Below are 16,236 nucleotides of genomic sequence, written 5' to 3'. Positions count from 1 at the left end.
CCTCACAATACCATAAACACCATTTCCAAAAATGAACTCCTCATCTCCCTCATAAACCTGCCGGGGTGCCTACTGATTTCTTATCTAAACAATCGGCATGATCTTGCACCCAGTTACCCAATCTAGATATTTTCTCTATTTTATCAACCCTTACATCCAATGTGACATCACATCTGATAAGTTCTACCAACTGCAGTCTATCTCCTTTTCTCTATCGAGTCCAGCACTTCTTAGTTCAGGTTCCCGTTATTTCTCATCTAGATCATTGCAAAACCTCTTAACAAATCTCTCTGCCTTTAGTCTTGCCTTCTCCAATCTAGTCTAGTTAAGACCAATTACTGGAGTCAGATGGTCTGACTTTTTAAAAACTATAAGTGACTGGGGAGTATTACAGAATGCTAAGTCAAACCTCTAAGTCAATGCAATCAATAAAGTTTTCTCCTCTTACCAAAACATACTTCAGACCATTCTGTTGCATGAGGCTGATTTGCCTCAGAAACACATTGATAAAGCAGCACACGAAAATGTGCATACACAGGAATGCATCTCCTATTTTCAAAGGTATTTTTTCCCACTGCCTGAATGACAGTTTGGTTTGGAGGTCTTCCTCAAGCATTCTCTCCATGATGGGGAGAAACTGAACTTATTATAAATATATAGTATGCGTATGTTTTAAGTAACTTGTAAATCACTGATAGATGATATACTACAAATAATTACTGTTATCAGAAAAAAAGTTTGTCAGAATTAGGATTCAGTTTAACTGAACACATATTTTATATTTTTCATAATCCTAAACCAGCATAAGAAATAAAGAAGTTTAGATTAAGTATTCTGTAAGAAAACAAACTCAAATCTTATTTTAAAAATACACTGTGTAATTATACACTAAAGGAAAAGACATAAAACTTTCTTTTTTAGACCAAAATTGTTAGTCTAATTTGTTGAAAAATTCACCTTAACTATGTGAACTTGTATCCTTTTGTAAAAATGTTTCTGAGCTAGCAGTTTCTTAAGAAATATTTTTTAACTCTAACACTTTTTGAGTATAAGAAGTTCTATTTCTTTATTTTCTGTTAATTTGGGGGAGAGATTAGATTTATATAACTGCATGTTTACCACTATAAACCAATCAGCACACCTTTAGTTTATGTGTTGTAATAATTTATTAATACTCTCCGGGTGTAAGAAAATACTTCACACTCATGCAAGAGGTAAAGGCTCTTCTGAATTACAGACATATGTATATAGAGAGAACTTTGTAGCTTCTATCCTGCAGTTTCAGCCACAAGTCAAAACTAAATACAGAAACACAAAAATTTACCAGTCAAGATCTCAAACAGTTGATGTCCTTTACAGTGGACGTAAAATATGTTCATATTCTATATGGGCTCACAAATAAGCAAACAAGAAAACGAAAAGCAAGAAACAACCATTACTATAGTGAACCTCCACCATGGGAGGAGTAAGACACTTTTCTTGGGTATTTTGGGGATTAAAAAAAACATTATCAAGTGGGTTGTTTTGAGAATTATATGAGTATATTATACATATATATATAAAATTGTATTTTGAAATATATAAAATGGTATTCAATGGCTGTTGTATAATCAAATTAGTCTGAAGTCAGATTTATAAGAATTTAAGTGTGAGTTCATAAAAATACTTATTATCACCAGCCTGATTTAACACTCTTCTATCCCTGATAAACTAAACATTTTATCAAATAATAAATCATAATTCATCCCTAAATTGATTTCTTATTCCAGTGAAATGGAATACAAATTTGAATCTCTGCAAGGGTACGGCAGACATGCTATCCCTATTTATGCTACACATGCCCTTTTAGTATTGTCTGTAGTTGTGCTGCATGGTAGAAATGTAATGCAAGCCACTTATGTATGTAATTTAAATTTTCTAGTAGCCATATTTAAGAGTAAAAAGAAACAGGTGAGATTAATTTAATAAATACATTTGTTAGCCCAGTATATCCAAAATGTTATAGTTTCAACATGTAACCAATATAAAAATTATTAATGAGATATTTTACATTGTTTTGGTATTCTTTGAAATCCAGAATGTATTTTATATTTATAGCACATTCAACTTGAACCAGCCATATTTTAAGTACTCAGTAGTCACATGTGGCCTGTGGCTACTGCATTGGCAAAAGAGATCTATAAGATTGCTTTTATGGGGACTCATTTAGCCAACACATCTTAAGTTGTGCTGTTATAAATAGAAGTATCACGGTCTAATAGTTTACTAAGTGTTTAACCTAATGGCCCAGGGAATTGTGATTCCCTCACTCCAATCCCAAGGAGTTTATGAAGTAGAAAATGCATTAAAATTTGTGTCACTAAGAACTTGTTCATAAAAACAAAATACAGATTAAAATAAGTATCTGCCCTTTACCTTTCAAGCCTTTTAGACCCAGTCATTAAACTCATTAGTTTCAGTCAATATGTTTAGTATGTCAATGATAATAATTGCTTTAAAATGCTAATTAACTACATACCTCATTATTTTTTTATTATATATATATATTTATATTTTATTTATTTATTTATTTTTGGCTGCGTTGGGTCTTCGTTGCTGCACGTGGGCTTTGTCTAGTTGCGGCGAGCGGGGGCTACTCTTTGTTGCGGTGTGTGAGCTTCTCATGGCGGTGGCTTCTCTTGTTGTGGAGCACGGGCTCTAGGCGTGCAGGCTTCAGCAGTTGCGGTGCGTGGGCTCAGTAGTTGTGGCTCGCGGGCTCTAGAGTGCAGGCTCAGTAGTTATGGCGCACAGGCTTAGTTGTTCTGCGGCATGTGGGATCTTCCCTGCCCAGGTCTCAAACCCATGTCCCCTGCATTGGCAGGTGGATTCTTAACCACTGCACCACCAGGGAAGTCCCTACCTCATTACTTTAAATTAAAAATATTATTTTAGACACACTACCAGTGAAGTCACTTGTCTAAACTACAAGATTCTGAAAAAGCTGTTTCTTTGCTAGCTGCTGTTGGACAAATGATGAATAAACTATTATAGAATAAACTATTATAGAATTTTGGAGTTTGTTCAGATATTAACTAGTATAATAGGACACATTTTACTTGGAATGTTTTTACTTTAAATCTTACCTTAAATATATAGCATATACACAGAAGTAATTCTGAATTACTTTGGAATTCACCTTCCAAATTCAGTATATTCAACCTACCTATTCAAAAACTCACTTGTCAAACATTTAATTATAATTCTTAGGAAGTTAAATAGGTTGTACAACAAAAGTTAATTTATAAATCAGTTGTTTAGAATTTGGGATTTACTTTATAAATTATGGGTTGCTTTGAAAGCCTACCCAAGAGCCTGTTTAAACCATAATATATCTTTAACAGTATATATTTGTAGTGATAAAATAGTAGAAACACTTATGCAAGTACCAAAAGATAATGCTACTGAATAAAATATTGTCACTGTGTTTCTCTTGATACTTACAGACAATGCATATATACTTAAAGGAAGATGAGGGATTCTTAACGAAAAGACTGGTGTATGGTAGGCGCATAAGTTTCTGAAGAGTCTAAAAGATATTTCTCGTTTCTTTTGAAAGCAATGGGAGAAAATAAACTTGTGAAGTTAGCCAAAGTACAGTAGAAATAATGGTTCCTCCATTTCCTAGAATGCGATTACATCTACTTGAAGGACCATAGTGAGAATTGCGTTAGTTAACTGAGATAATACAGTTCCCAAACACAGAAAGGTGCTCAGTAACTTCAGTTCCCTTCCCTTTGGTCTTTATTATGCTTTATGTAACTTCAAAGTATACATCTTTTCTTTGATAGAGTTATGTCACAAGCACTGACTATTACCCAGGGATGGGGTTTGTTTCAAATGAAATGAAGAGAAGGAAAAGAAGAAAACTAAAAGGGGAGGGGGATGTAAGAAAAGATCCTTATGAGATGACTGAGCAAAGTCATATAAGACAAAAGAATAAAGGAGTTGTCTAAAGAGAAGAGGGGCAGAGGCACAGAGTTCTATTGCCCAGGAAGGGTGAATTGTCTGTGATCATTGGAAGGCAGGACAGGTTGTTAGTGTCCTTGCAGGGATTAAAGGTTATGACAGAAGTAGGACAGGTACTTCCCATGCAGGACAGGTTAGTTTGATGTTCTAGCCCTGAGAAAGGGTTGGAAGGTTGGGGTAGATGTAATCAGGAGAAGGAAGTCTGCCATCAGCCATTTATATTGTATTAGCAGACCAAACCTGAAGTTTTGTTTTCTTTCTTTTAAAGCTGAAGTTTTTAAAGCCCAAGTATTTTAATTTGTTTAACATTTATTTATTTGTCCGTCTTATCTCCCAAGCCAAAAGCTTTTCTAGTAGAATGATAAAATATCTAATATGGTGATATACATATAGAACACAGTTTGATCAACATGTGTCAGGTGAATAAATACAGAAGTTTCTTAAACTTAATACAGCTCTTGATCCTCTGTGTTAGTCAGGCATGAGTCAAATGAAAAAGGAAGTCCTTGTACTGTGCCTTGAAGGTAATAGGGAAACACATGGTAAAAGGTAATCTCCACAGTAATCAGAGCTTGAAGATCAATTCCCACTTATAAACGAATAGGTTATCCATTTCTGTTAGTACTCTACCACTGTAGCAACTGGAGGCCTTCAGGAATAATGAGAATAAATGTCAGTAGAGTAGTATGCGACCCTCAAACAGTTGTTAATCAGATCTTTATAAAGGCTATGTAGGACAGTGAAATGTGGAATTCTTCAATATTCTCCACTTTTAAGTGCCACCAGACTCATAAACTTCACGACCAGAGATAATAATTCTTCAATTTCAGATTTATTTTCACTGTGCCCATCTGCACTATTCTTGGCATGCCTTCGTTAAGGGTTGAAAACTAAGGAAGGATTTTATAATTTAGGCTGGGGTAGAGATCAGCTTTTAGTGGTTGATGATAAGAAGTAAGACTTTACATGTATAAACGGGTCTTCACTCACATGTATTTAGTAGGTTAAAAATCACGAAGACAAGTCTGATCCCTCTAAATTATTCTCTGCCTACTACCTACAAAGAAAAAAATAAATGCCTTACATCAGCATCCTAGCATAATGAAGAAGTGGATTCTGAAGATGCAACTTTATGGTCAAACTAGTGGTTAAGAACTGACAAGAAAAACTACATCTTACTCTTATCCAGCCATACCCCACCCACTTCTCCCAACAGTACCTTGTATGTTTAGATGAGTTTGAAAAACATTAATTAAACACTAACTATGAACCAAGCACTTGCTTGGTTCTAGGAATAGAGGCATGAATTAGGCCTAAGGAACTGAGAGTCTGGTCAGTGTCTAGGGAACTGGCAGTCAGGGTGGAGCCCAGCAGTGAGTACTTGACACAGTGCATGAAGCTGGTAGTCATCTTCATCACTCTGTGTCAGCTAAGATACTTCAAGTTTTCTCAATATTATTTAATCTTAGTTACCCACGAGGTATTGTCATTCCCAACTAACATAGATGAAAGAACTGAGATACAGTTACTTCACACCACTACTTACGTGGGTGGGGTTAAGTAAGGTGCCTAAGAGAAGTAAATGGTTCCACCAAGACTCAGACTTAGATCTGTCATATTTCATTCGATTTACTGTTGCTACTTCTAGAATTTTTATATCCCTACTTTAATTTAGTGATAAGATATACGGCCTTGACTACCTTCAGTTTAATAGGGAGTTAAATTTTTTTTTCCTAACTTAATTTTGGTGACATCTATTTGTCTCTCAAGTCACTTAAAATCTTAAACAGCAATATGGACTTACTGGATGCATATTTGATTTTCAGGTAAATCAGTAATACCCTACTTACCTATATAGTGTTATATCATTCTTCATCTTATCTCTTTCACGATAGTTTTCTGTCATTCAGTACTAAACATGAGACTTGGTGATACATTATAAACATAAAATTGATGTCATCTAGCCACACTAAATTTCAGGAACATACTGAGGAATATGAATATTTATAGCTGTTGCCTGACAACTGGACCTTATGACTAGTGGCAAAAAGAGGAGTTTAAAGAAACAAAGTAATGTTTTATGGATATAAAAGAATGAACAGAAATTATATATTAAAGAAAAAAAACAATATTTAGGAAATAGTTCTTAGCATTATTGAACCTAGGAGTGACATGTCATTTATCCTAGTCTTAAGAGAAAAGGATTGAACCATATGAAAGTAACTATATACTCATCTTAATATTTGAAATTTCCTAAGAAATCCTTAGTAAGAATGAATGTTATTTAATCCTTTTAAATTTGGAAGCAAGTTTGATGACATCAGAAATAATGCCTCTCTCCTATCATAAAAACTATAGAAAAAGCATTAAAATTAAATACATTAGGACCTTGTGATAAAGTTATTCCTAGGTTTCCTGCTATGGGAACATGTTCTTGATGACAGACACCAAGCTTTGATAAGGTAATAGTTACAGAATACTATTGAATAGAAGGACTAGAGTTTATCTAGTCTGATTTGTGTTAATTTCATTTCATTCTTTCCTTCAACAGATTATACATTGAGCAACTTGGGTGTACCAGGAGTTCTTCTAAGTGTTGGAGATAAAACAGTGCATATGATAGATATGGAACCTATTCGTGTAGTGGGGAAGATAGGCAAGTTAAAAATCAGTTACCAAACAATGTGACAAATGCTTCAGGGATGTGTTTTGAGAAAATATCTGTTGCTATTTAAACACACTGGAGAACTTGGCAAATCAAGGAAAGCCTTTCAGGAGAAAATGATGTCTTGGCTGAGACTTAAAGGATAAGAAGAACTTAGCGAAGTCAGGATGGTGAGGTAGAGGGATAAGTTTATACCAGGCAGAGGAAACAGCACATACAAGGGACGAGAAGTGAGACCAGTGTGGCAAGACCTTAACGTGTGAAGATGGGGATAGCGAGAGGTAAGAGTTAAGCAGGTTCCAGATCACTCAGGTTCTCTTAAGACAAATCAAGTAGTTTAGGCTTTACCCAGAGAGCTCTGAAGAGCTATGGAAGGATTTTAATCAAGGATTTGCATTTTAAAAAGATCATCAGACCATAATATGGTAACTTTAGGAGACTTTCACAGGTAGCCTAAGATGGATCTTCCCTACCTAATTTCACACTGTGGTCAACAGTGTCGGAGAGATTTTCTTATGAATGTTACTATGTGTGGCCTTAGTAATGAGAAAGAAGATCTGAGTTATATATTGACGGTTATGCAATATCATTCATCATAAAATCCCAGAGCGCTAGAACTCTATCCTTTTATAAATCAGAAGACTGAAGGCCAAGAAGCAAAATGACCTGCCGAGGTTGAAGAGTGACAGGTGACTCAGTGGTCCAGACTGGCTCAGACCAGCACCTCCTGACTCCTGGGTGTGGGTGTCCTTCCAGGATCCTGCACCATTTCCCCCTCAGAAGGGTTTCAAAAAACGAAATATTTTACAAAGGAAGAGGACAGTTGTGTTCAGAAGGGTCAAATTCTTCACTTTTTTTTCCTTTAGGAACCTTTCACAACCTTCTTCCTCAATGCAAATGACGGAAAATTTGACCATCCTAATCGAACCTTCTCGTCCGTTGCAAGGTCTTGGAGAACGAGTCAGAGAGATACTTCTGATGTAAAGGTAGGCCCTTTTATTTGTTGATATTAATTTCAAAATATGCTGAAGTTTTGATTTGTTTATTTTTTTTAGTGGGTGTATAAGATATTTTATTCCACAGCTTTATTCCATCATATTTTAAAATTATGTGGCATATCTAACCTAAGAGGAAACTAAAGGAAATAATTTTGAGCACCACAGAAAACGATTAGGATTCTTTTATATTATTCAGTTAAGGTGTTTTTGTTATTTCAAAAAATTCCTATCTAATTTAGATCGAACAATCAGGAGCTGGAAAGAAATTGCCTTTCCTGCTGTTAACTCAATATTTGGCCCATTCCATAAAACACAGCAGGAATTGGATTTGACCTTAATGTGTCATATTGTTATAGCTTGCCCAGCTTTGGGTTTACATAGCCTGGGGCAATTAATAAAGCATTAATGACAAGAGCCATTTAAAATGGGGGCTTTTCTGTACAGCCTTAGCTTTCACTTGGCCATGCCTGGGGAAGCTATGCAACAATACACATTAGCTTAAACCAGCACACACACAATATCCAGGAACAGCCAGAGAGCGGAGTCATTTTACCGCTGGTACTACTCAACTATTGTTAAATAGAAAGATTTGGTTTTCATTTATATGGGCTTTTGTTTTTTAAAAAATGGTTGTATTCAAACATTAAAATATATTTGCTCTCTCATTTTTCTCATTTTTTCCTGATAATAAGACTATATGATCAGGTTATTACATAGGTATATGTGTTTCTTATTTTAATCCTCTTTTCTTCAAACTTTTCCCATCACTGTCACTCATGCTGTTGAATATACAGATATTATATTATCACTCCATTTAGTGTCTTAATCCAACAAAAGACAGTGAATTAAAGTCAAAATTGTCATTTACATATTTATGCTTATCTATTGCAAATATTTTTAAAAGACAATTACAGAGTTACTGAACTGTAAGAAATTAGATGAATACAACTTTTATTTAGTTTTTTTTCAAAGCAGAAAGCAAAGGGAATGAATCCAAGTAATGTGTAGCATATCTGTGTGTCTTATTCGTTGCCATCAAAGTTTGCATATAATTTATACATACAACGTATTCACATTTGGAAGTAAGATAATGTAACATGCATTCTTACTATATTAAACTCTTAAGGCCCATATATTTCTCCGAACAGACTTATAATTTCACTGAGAAATTCCACTTTAAAAGATCCATAAACCACCATTTAAACTGATTTATAACCAATGAAATCAAGAAGGGAGTCCATTTCTTACTTAATAACACTTTGAACATAAAATGGGGAGTCCATAGGTTTCTAGAATTAGCACAGTGTCTTTAAAAGGCATTCAGTAAATATTTTATATGTGAATTAAATATTCTTATCTATATTTTAAGATTTCCTATCATATATAAGATTATTTATATCTCAATTCAGTATCCATATTATATCAAACTCTTTCAGGTGAAAATGCCTGTTCATTCTTGACATCATCACAAAGCAGAAACTCGGTTTTTCAACTTAATTCAAAGGTTCACCCTCACAAGTCCACACACATGAGCCAGTCATCCTAATTGATGTAGCGTTTTAGGCTTTACCTTCTATCCTGAGAGCTTTATTGATGCTTCCGATCACCAGATATCTCCCCTAGTTACATGTCAGCCTCTGAGGACCAGTGCCCGTAAAGCCGAATTCAGGCTTTTCCCAGAATTCTCCCAGCAGTTTTCCTGTTCTGAAACTTTTCAGAAACATTTATATTTTGTTACCCTTTGTGTTCCTTTGGCTCCTGGGGGCACATCGTCAAGGACAAGGACCAATGTGACTATCACTAATTCAGGACATTTTAAGTTTTTTATCCCAGGTAGCTGTACTTAATACAAACAGATACCGTCCTCCAACCCCCGAACTTAATTAGTTCATAAGACACTCACTTCCTCAGCCTGACACTGCGTGGATTGCTCTCATTTTCAGTTCTCTCCCACCACCACCCTGAACGTTTTATATTCTATGATAATATACTTTGAGTACCTTTCCACGTAGACCCCTTCTTTTTGAAGCCTGCACATTGCCTACATATACAATAATTTATACACGCAGTCTTCTATCGATGGATAGTTTGTCTTTCTCTCTGATTGTTATTGTTAAACACAGGCTGCCGTAAATCCTTGCACAGATATCTTGATGAACTTTGTGTGTAGATGTGAAGATAATTCCTGTTAATGGGACTGGTGGCTCAAAGGCTATATACGTCTTTAATGTTGAAAGATACTGCCAAACCTTCATTCCGAAAGATGATCATTCATGCCCTTCACAGCATCATGTGAGGATGCCACCCTCCCCATGCCCCCTGCCCCGACCATCACTCTTATAATAAACAGTGTAACTTGTGCTAATCTGGTGAGTGAAAAATGGAGTCAGCTTTGTTTTGGCTTGCACTTCATTAATTATGAGTGAAGTTGAGCATTTTTCATATAATTATTGACCTGTAAACTTGCTCATATCTTTTGCCCATTCTTCAGTTGGGTCATATGTCTTTTTCCTATTGATTTGAGAAAGATCTGAAATTGACTGCAGAAAGTTGCATTGCAAGTATGGTTTCTCAGTCTTTCACCTTTGCTATATCTCAATTATATTTTTGTGGTTTTGTGTATGTGTGTGTGTGTGTGTCCAAATGTATCACTCTTTCCCTTTATAACATCAGAATTCGGGGGTCCTCATTGAGGGAATGTTAGAGAGAAGTTTTTTGGTAATAATGATGGTTGTATGCTTGAGATTTTCTAAATTCATGTTTAAATGTATTGATTAACATGTACGGTATTTTTCCCTCTACAATAATACCTGATTTAGCAGGGAAGAATGTGTTACCAAGAGTAATACAGTTTTAAAGCCTAAACTCTTGACTTCTTATCACTAAGCTGTTAAAACATTTTATATATAATTTTAAAGAAATGTTTTTATATTTCTGAAGAAAAGTACATCTGCAATATCTCCTGACTTAGGTAAGGTCTCATATAAGGGAGAACTAGGACAGAGTAGGTGGTTTTATTCTGTCTTTTCTTTGTTACCGTCGGTCTCTTCCTGTGGTAATGAGTACAAGCTGGGCAGAGAAGACTTGGTGATCTCTCAGGAGAGAGGTCTCCCGAGTTAAGTCAGACCAGTTCGTTTTTAGTTTATTTTTTAAATTTCTCTCCTCCAGCATAGTCTTGGTAACAATGACATTCAACTTACTGAAGTTCTTATACTAATTTTCCTTAATGCCTTCCAAAGTTGTTGTATTACTTTTGAATAGCTATGTAGATGTCAGAAAAGGGAGCTGTGACAAAATGTCATTAAGGTGACATAGTGTAAATTAATACAGTTAATGGAGGTGCTCACCACTGACTCATTGACCCATTATGAGCTCTTGTGGAATCAACGAATGCCAGGGCATCAATCTTTTGAAAAAAGGAAGAAAAGAGATGGCAGCTTTAAAACCTTGCAGTGAATTATATTAGAAAAGTGAAAACGTCTGGGTTGGATTTGATTTCACTAGGCAGCCATAAAATGGTATGCTCTCTCAGCAAACTGTATTAAACTGAAATGTCAAGTTTGATGCAGTTGGTATACAATTATGATAGTGTTAATAGTGGTCTTCTATCATTCTAAGACATACTTTCAAGTCCAATTTCTCAGCAGCTTGAACTTGTCATAAGCTTGTAAATTAGAAATTGTGTTAGAGGATATTTTCTTATTATTGACGGGACGCATATAATACTATTAACTGTACCATGGGGTTTTAGTATAGCTGTTAAAATAAACTAGAAATCACATTTACAGACACAAAATGCCTGTTTTAATATTCATCTTGCCATTTCTTTAATAATATTTGGTGCCTTTCTGCACTATTTTTCATTTAGGAAATTTTAAACTACTTGGACTCTTTCCTTAAAGAGAAGCTGGTTAACAGAAATCTATCAATGGGAAGAGAGTAAACAGAAGAGCTGTTATTTTAAGTGGGCAAGCTAGTGCCGGAGCTACCTCTATAGAAGCACACTTACAAGTTATAATAGAAGAGTTCATTCTTCTTGAATAATTCTCAATAGTTTTCAAGCATGCTTTTTTCTTGGTCATTTGATGCAGTCCTCAAAACAGTCCCCTGAGATAGAGATCATTATCCCTGTTCCGTAAAGGAAGTTCACAGATATTAAGTGGCTTGCCTAAATTCACACAGCAGGTCAAGAGGGAGCCAGAACTAGCACTGAGGGCTGTTCAGTTATTTCCAGTGCTTTATTCATTGGATGCTTTGCTGCTTTCATTCTTCTGCATGATCTCACAATTATATCCAGCCACGTTGACTAGTTTGGAGTAACTGACAGATCAAGTCATACTCTAATAATTTATTGCTATGTACAAAGCACCCTCCAAAATTAGTGGCTTAAAAAAACACAGCCATTTATTTTCTCAGAGTTCTGCAATCAGAATGGGGCTCATCAGGTACTTGTCTCTTATCCATGTCAGGTCCAAGCGGGTGGCCTCTCTGGGTCTGAAAGATTCAAGATGACTTCATTCACGTGTCTGGTCCCTTAGCAAGGACGGCTGGAACATCTGGGGACTGGCTGGCCCTCTCTCTCTTTGTGTCTGGGAAGATCATCACAATGTTTTTCATGGTGTCTGCCTACCAAGAGGATAAAAAAATGGGAACTGCAAAGCTACTTAGCGTCTAAGCTTGGAAGTCACATAGTGTTACCTACCTCCACAGCATTCTTTTGGTCAAGCAAGTCACAGGGCCAGCCCAAGTTAAGGGGGAGGAGAAGTGGACTCCACTTCCCCATGAGATGAGCAGCAAAATCACATTTCAGATGGACATGGGGGTCAGGGGGATTGTTCTGGCCATCTTTGAAAACAATCTACTGAAGTCCTCTCCCCAGTCACAATTCACCTTCCTCCTACAAGCAAAATATATTCAACTTGTTCCCGACAGTCTCATCCCACTATTGTATCAGGCTCAAAATCTAGTAGCTCATGATCTATATCAAGTCCACATAGAGATGAGGTACAGAAATTCCTAATTTGGAGACCTGGAAGCCAAAAAGATAAGTTATCTGTCCCACGTATAATTCAGCTCCCAGTGGTAAGACAGGAACAGGTAAACATCAACAGACATTCTGTTCAAAAATGGGGGAGTGTGGAAGGTACATAGCAGTCATTGATTAGCTTTCTCCATATGCTTCCTGATCATAGAAAGTTGGGGCCAAGGCCTCCTTTGCCCAAGTTGGTGCAGCAACTTAAAAAATTTGTGGATTTTCTATGTATCAAAATATAGTTCACTGTCAGAAAAAACTCTTTCTCACAAGTTCTTTCAAGACAGGATCCTCCCTACTTCAGGCTGTGATTAGGATGCCCTTTATAATGCTCATAAGATTCTTGGAATCCCTTCGTGTGGCCGAGTGAGTCTGCAAACCTCTATCTTAAATTTTTCTGAGCACTTATAAAAGGTTTTACAGGCACCCTTTTCCCTATGGCCATATTTTACTTACAGCACCTTAGAACTGATCTTTGTCTGAACCTTTTTTAATTTTGAGAATCTGACAAGATTGTCCTAGGCCCCTATGTCTCTCTAAATACTGCTTTAACTCTGAGCAGTTTCTTCCTTAGCTCATAATACCTTATCCATATACCTTTGAAAGAAACCAGTGGTCACTTTCAGCATTCTGCCTGGAAATATCTATAACCAGAAGCACAAGTTCATTCGGTACGTTTTCTGTCTTTGAAATGATTGCAGGAACTAGTCTTCTTAGTTTATCCCACACTACGTATCACGCATTGATTTCCTCCTGCTTCCAATAGCAACGTCCTTACTGATCTTCCACCAGCAGTGTCCTCACCATCCTTCCAGCCTCTGCCTACTGCCCTGTCCCAAAGCCAAGGCCACGTGTTTTAAGTTTTTATTACTTCAGGACTCCACTCCCAGGCATTAATTTCTGTTTCAGTTATCTATCACTGGGTAACAAATCACCCAAACCTCGTCTTAAAACAGCATCAAGTATTATTTGTTGACAATCATGCAATGGGACTTAAGGCTCAGAGGCGACCACTCACCTCTGTGCTCCAGTGACAGCTGGAGGGGCTTGGCCGGGTCAGAGAAGCAAGATGGCTTCACTCCCATGTTTTGCGCCTCGTCTGATGGAGCTGATGGAGCGGTCGGGGACTGTCCAGGCCTGTCTGTCTGTCCACACGATCTTTCCAGCAAGGCAGCCACACAGTTTCATGTGATGGTGACTTCTAAGGGAACAACCATGGAGGCTGCCAAGCCTCTTAAGACTTAGGCATCTCTGCAAGCCCTGAAATGTCGTTTTGTCACATTCTGGGTGTTGAACTAAGCCAGCCCATATTCAGAGAGAAGGGAAATAGACTCCACCTCTCTATGGGAGGAGCAGTCAAGTGGAAATGCCAGACAGCACGCAGGATGAGAGGGGCTATTACGGGGATCGTTGAGAAAACTCTGTAAGTTACTAATTTTAAAAAAATTGTAAGTTTCAGTTTGGTTTATACATCCAGTTCAGTCTGACTGTGCATTTGGAGAAACCAAAGTCTGAAGTGCAAAAAACTTATAAAAATATATCTGATTAGCCTAGGTAGCATGTAAGCTAGTCCATATGTTTGATAAAAAACACTTAAATTGTCTGAAGTGTCTACATAGGTGTTCATTCAAACACAAATATCCAAAGTGACAGAGCTTTTTTTTTTTTTTTTTTTTTTTTACTGATTATGGGATATATTTGATACTGAGTAAACTCTGTTGATAGAGTAAATAATAACTTCAAAAAGTATTTTGCATAAAGCTATGAAATGTGTTGTTTCACACACATTACCCCCATTTAATCCTCACATCCACACTGTGATTTAGTTGCTGTCATCATCACAATTTTGCATATCAAGAAACTGTTTTTTTTCTTAAAGTTTAAGAAACTTGCCCAAGCTGGTGAGAAGTCTGTATTTCAACTCAGAACCATTTGATTCCAATGCACAGGAAGCTGCCCTTCCTCGGTAGAAGGGATAGTCCCAGAACTGCCAGCCTGACAGCCTCCGCCTTCACTATGACTAACTGGTAGCTCTGCGGTAACTCTGCTTTAACTAATACTGTTTGAAAACCTTTTACCACTATTCCATGCCTGAAGTTCAGGATATGATACATATATAGTAATGATCTGTTCATTTTTCATTCCACAAATACGTATTGAGTACCTTTTTTATATGTCAGGCACCATTCTTACCACTGAATGGTGAGCAAGTGAGATCCCTTATTGATGGGATTTCTGGAAGAATGAGGATACATACCTTAGGAAGCTTTTGTGAAGATTAAGAAAAAGATGTAAAGTACTTAGAACAGTGTCATGACACAGTGAGATACAAATAAGTAATTCCTGCTGTTTTAAGATTGAATGGCCAGATATGACATTTCAGCTGTTTCCTTGTCTTGGAGCCCAGATACAGTAATTGTCATCTTCTTGTACATAACATTTGAATCTCAGAGGTGAAACTCTCTTAACTCATTAAATTTTTTAGAATAAGCAAATCTTTTAAGTAATATAAATGTGAATATTAATTATATATGAATGCCCTATATTTACATACTAACTTTAAATTTAAAATGCCATTTGAAACAAGATTTTAAAGCAATAAAATTAAGGCATAAAAACTTGCACCCACTCTGCTGTTTCAGCAACTTCTCCCTAGACTTTCTGTGATTTTACTCTCTTTTCCTTCCCCTTCAAGGAAAAAAAAAAACAAAAACAAAAAAAACCCAAAAAACTTAAACTTCCCCAGCTCAAGACTTCAGGGTTCAGACTGCTTTAGTCACTTACAGCTCTAGTCTTTTGAAGCTTCGAGGGGCTTTGCAAATATGCTGTACTTCAGGAATTTCTTCATATTGCTTTAAAATGTGTCTTTTTTTTTTATCTGCATCCTAAAAAAACAAAAAAAATATTATTAGAGTAAATCTGGGGGAGTTTCTTCTTCCCGTCAAACGTCAGGCCTCCAGCGGCTTACACCAACATCTTAGCTAACACCCTAATTTATGACCACATTCTGGTCGGCCAGATGAGGACCAGAGTGGAGAAAATGTCTCACTTAGGATCATCCCGAAGGCCCTGGTAATCCTACTTTTTCATGATTGGCTGTGATTCAAGCCTTCAAGGTCCCCACCGCCATCCCGCTGTTCTAAATAACCCTCAGAGGAGAGGTTCCTCAGCCTCGCTTTGTTCTCCTTGGTGGTAGCAGGCTTTCAGCCCCTTCTTTCTGGAGCGCTTAAGTTAAAATGAAAAGGACTTGCTTCCTTCACGTCTTCAGTTTGGGTACAATTTTGCTGGCAACGTTAAAACCAACTTTTTCTAAATTTTAATTGAACCCTTTTACGCCTTTGAACCTTCTAACAAAACTAGAATAAGCAAGATAACATTTTTTAAGCTGCAAAAGTTTCCTCTCGAAAGGTACAAATTTTATTTCTGGGTGCATCCTTTTTCTTTTATTTAATAAAGTACTTTATTGGCTCTTTTCCTATCTTGAAGCATTCTTGCAACCATCTCCATAGTCCCCAGAAGATTTCTAGTGATATTAA

The 16,236-nt window shown here is 36.6% G+C and overlaps 1 protein-coding gene across 4 annotated transcripts in view; it reads left to right on the top strand.

Moving 5' to 3' along the window:
- Positions 1 to 16,236, top strand: part of NBEA (neurobeachin) — a 627,914-nt gene that overhangs the window by 549,524 nt on the left and 62,154 nt on the right. For all 4 annotated transcript variants that reach the window (XM_027116524.1, XM_027116522.1, XM_027116523.1 and 1 more), the window contains one exon: positions 7,537 to 7,656. In XM_027116524.1, the coding sequence (XP_026972325.1) occupies positions 7,537 to 7,656 (120 nt within the window). The remainder of the gene's footprint in view (positions 1 to 7,536; positions 7,657 to 16,236) is intronic.

Source organism: Aethalodelphis obliquidens, unplaced genomic scaffold, assembly GCF_003676395.1.
Source record: "Aethalodelphis obliquidens isolate GAN/ISIS:26980383/991018 unplaced genomic scaffold, ASM367639v1 scaffold16, whole genome shotgun sequence".
NCBI lineage: Eukaryota > Metazoa > Chordata > Mammalia > Artiodactyla > Delphinidae > Aethalodelphis > Aethalodelphis obliquidens.
The sequence above is the reverse complement of the archived record's forward strand: the minus strand, read 5'-3'. Positions and strand labels throughout refer to the sequence as shown.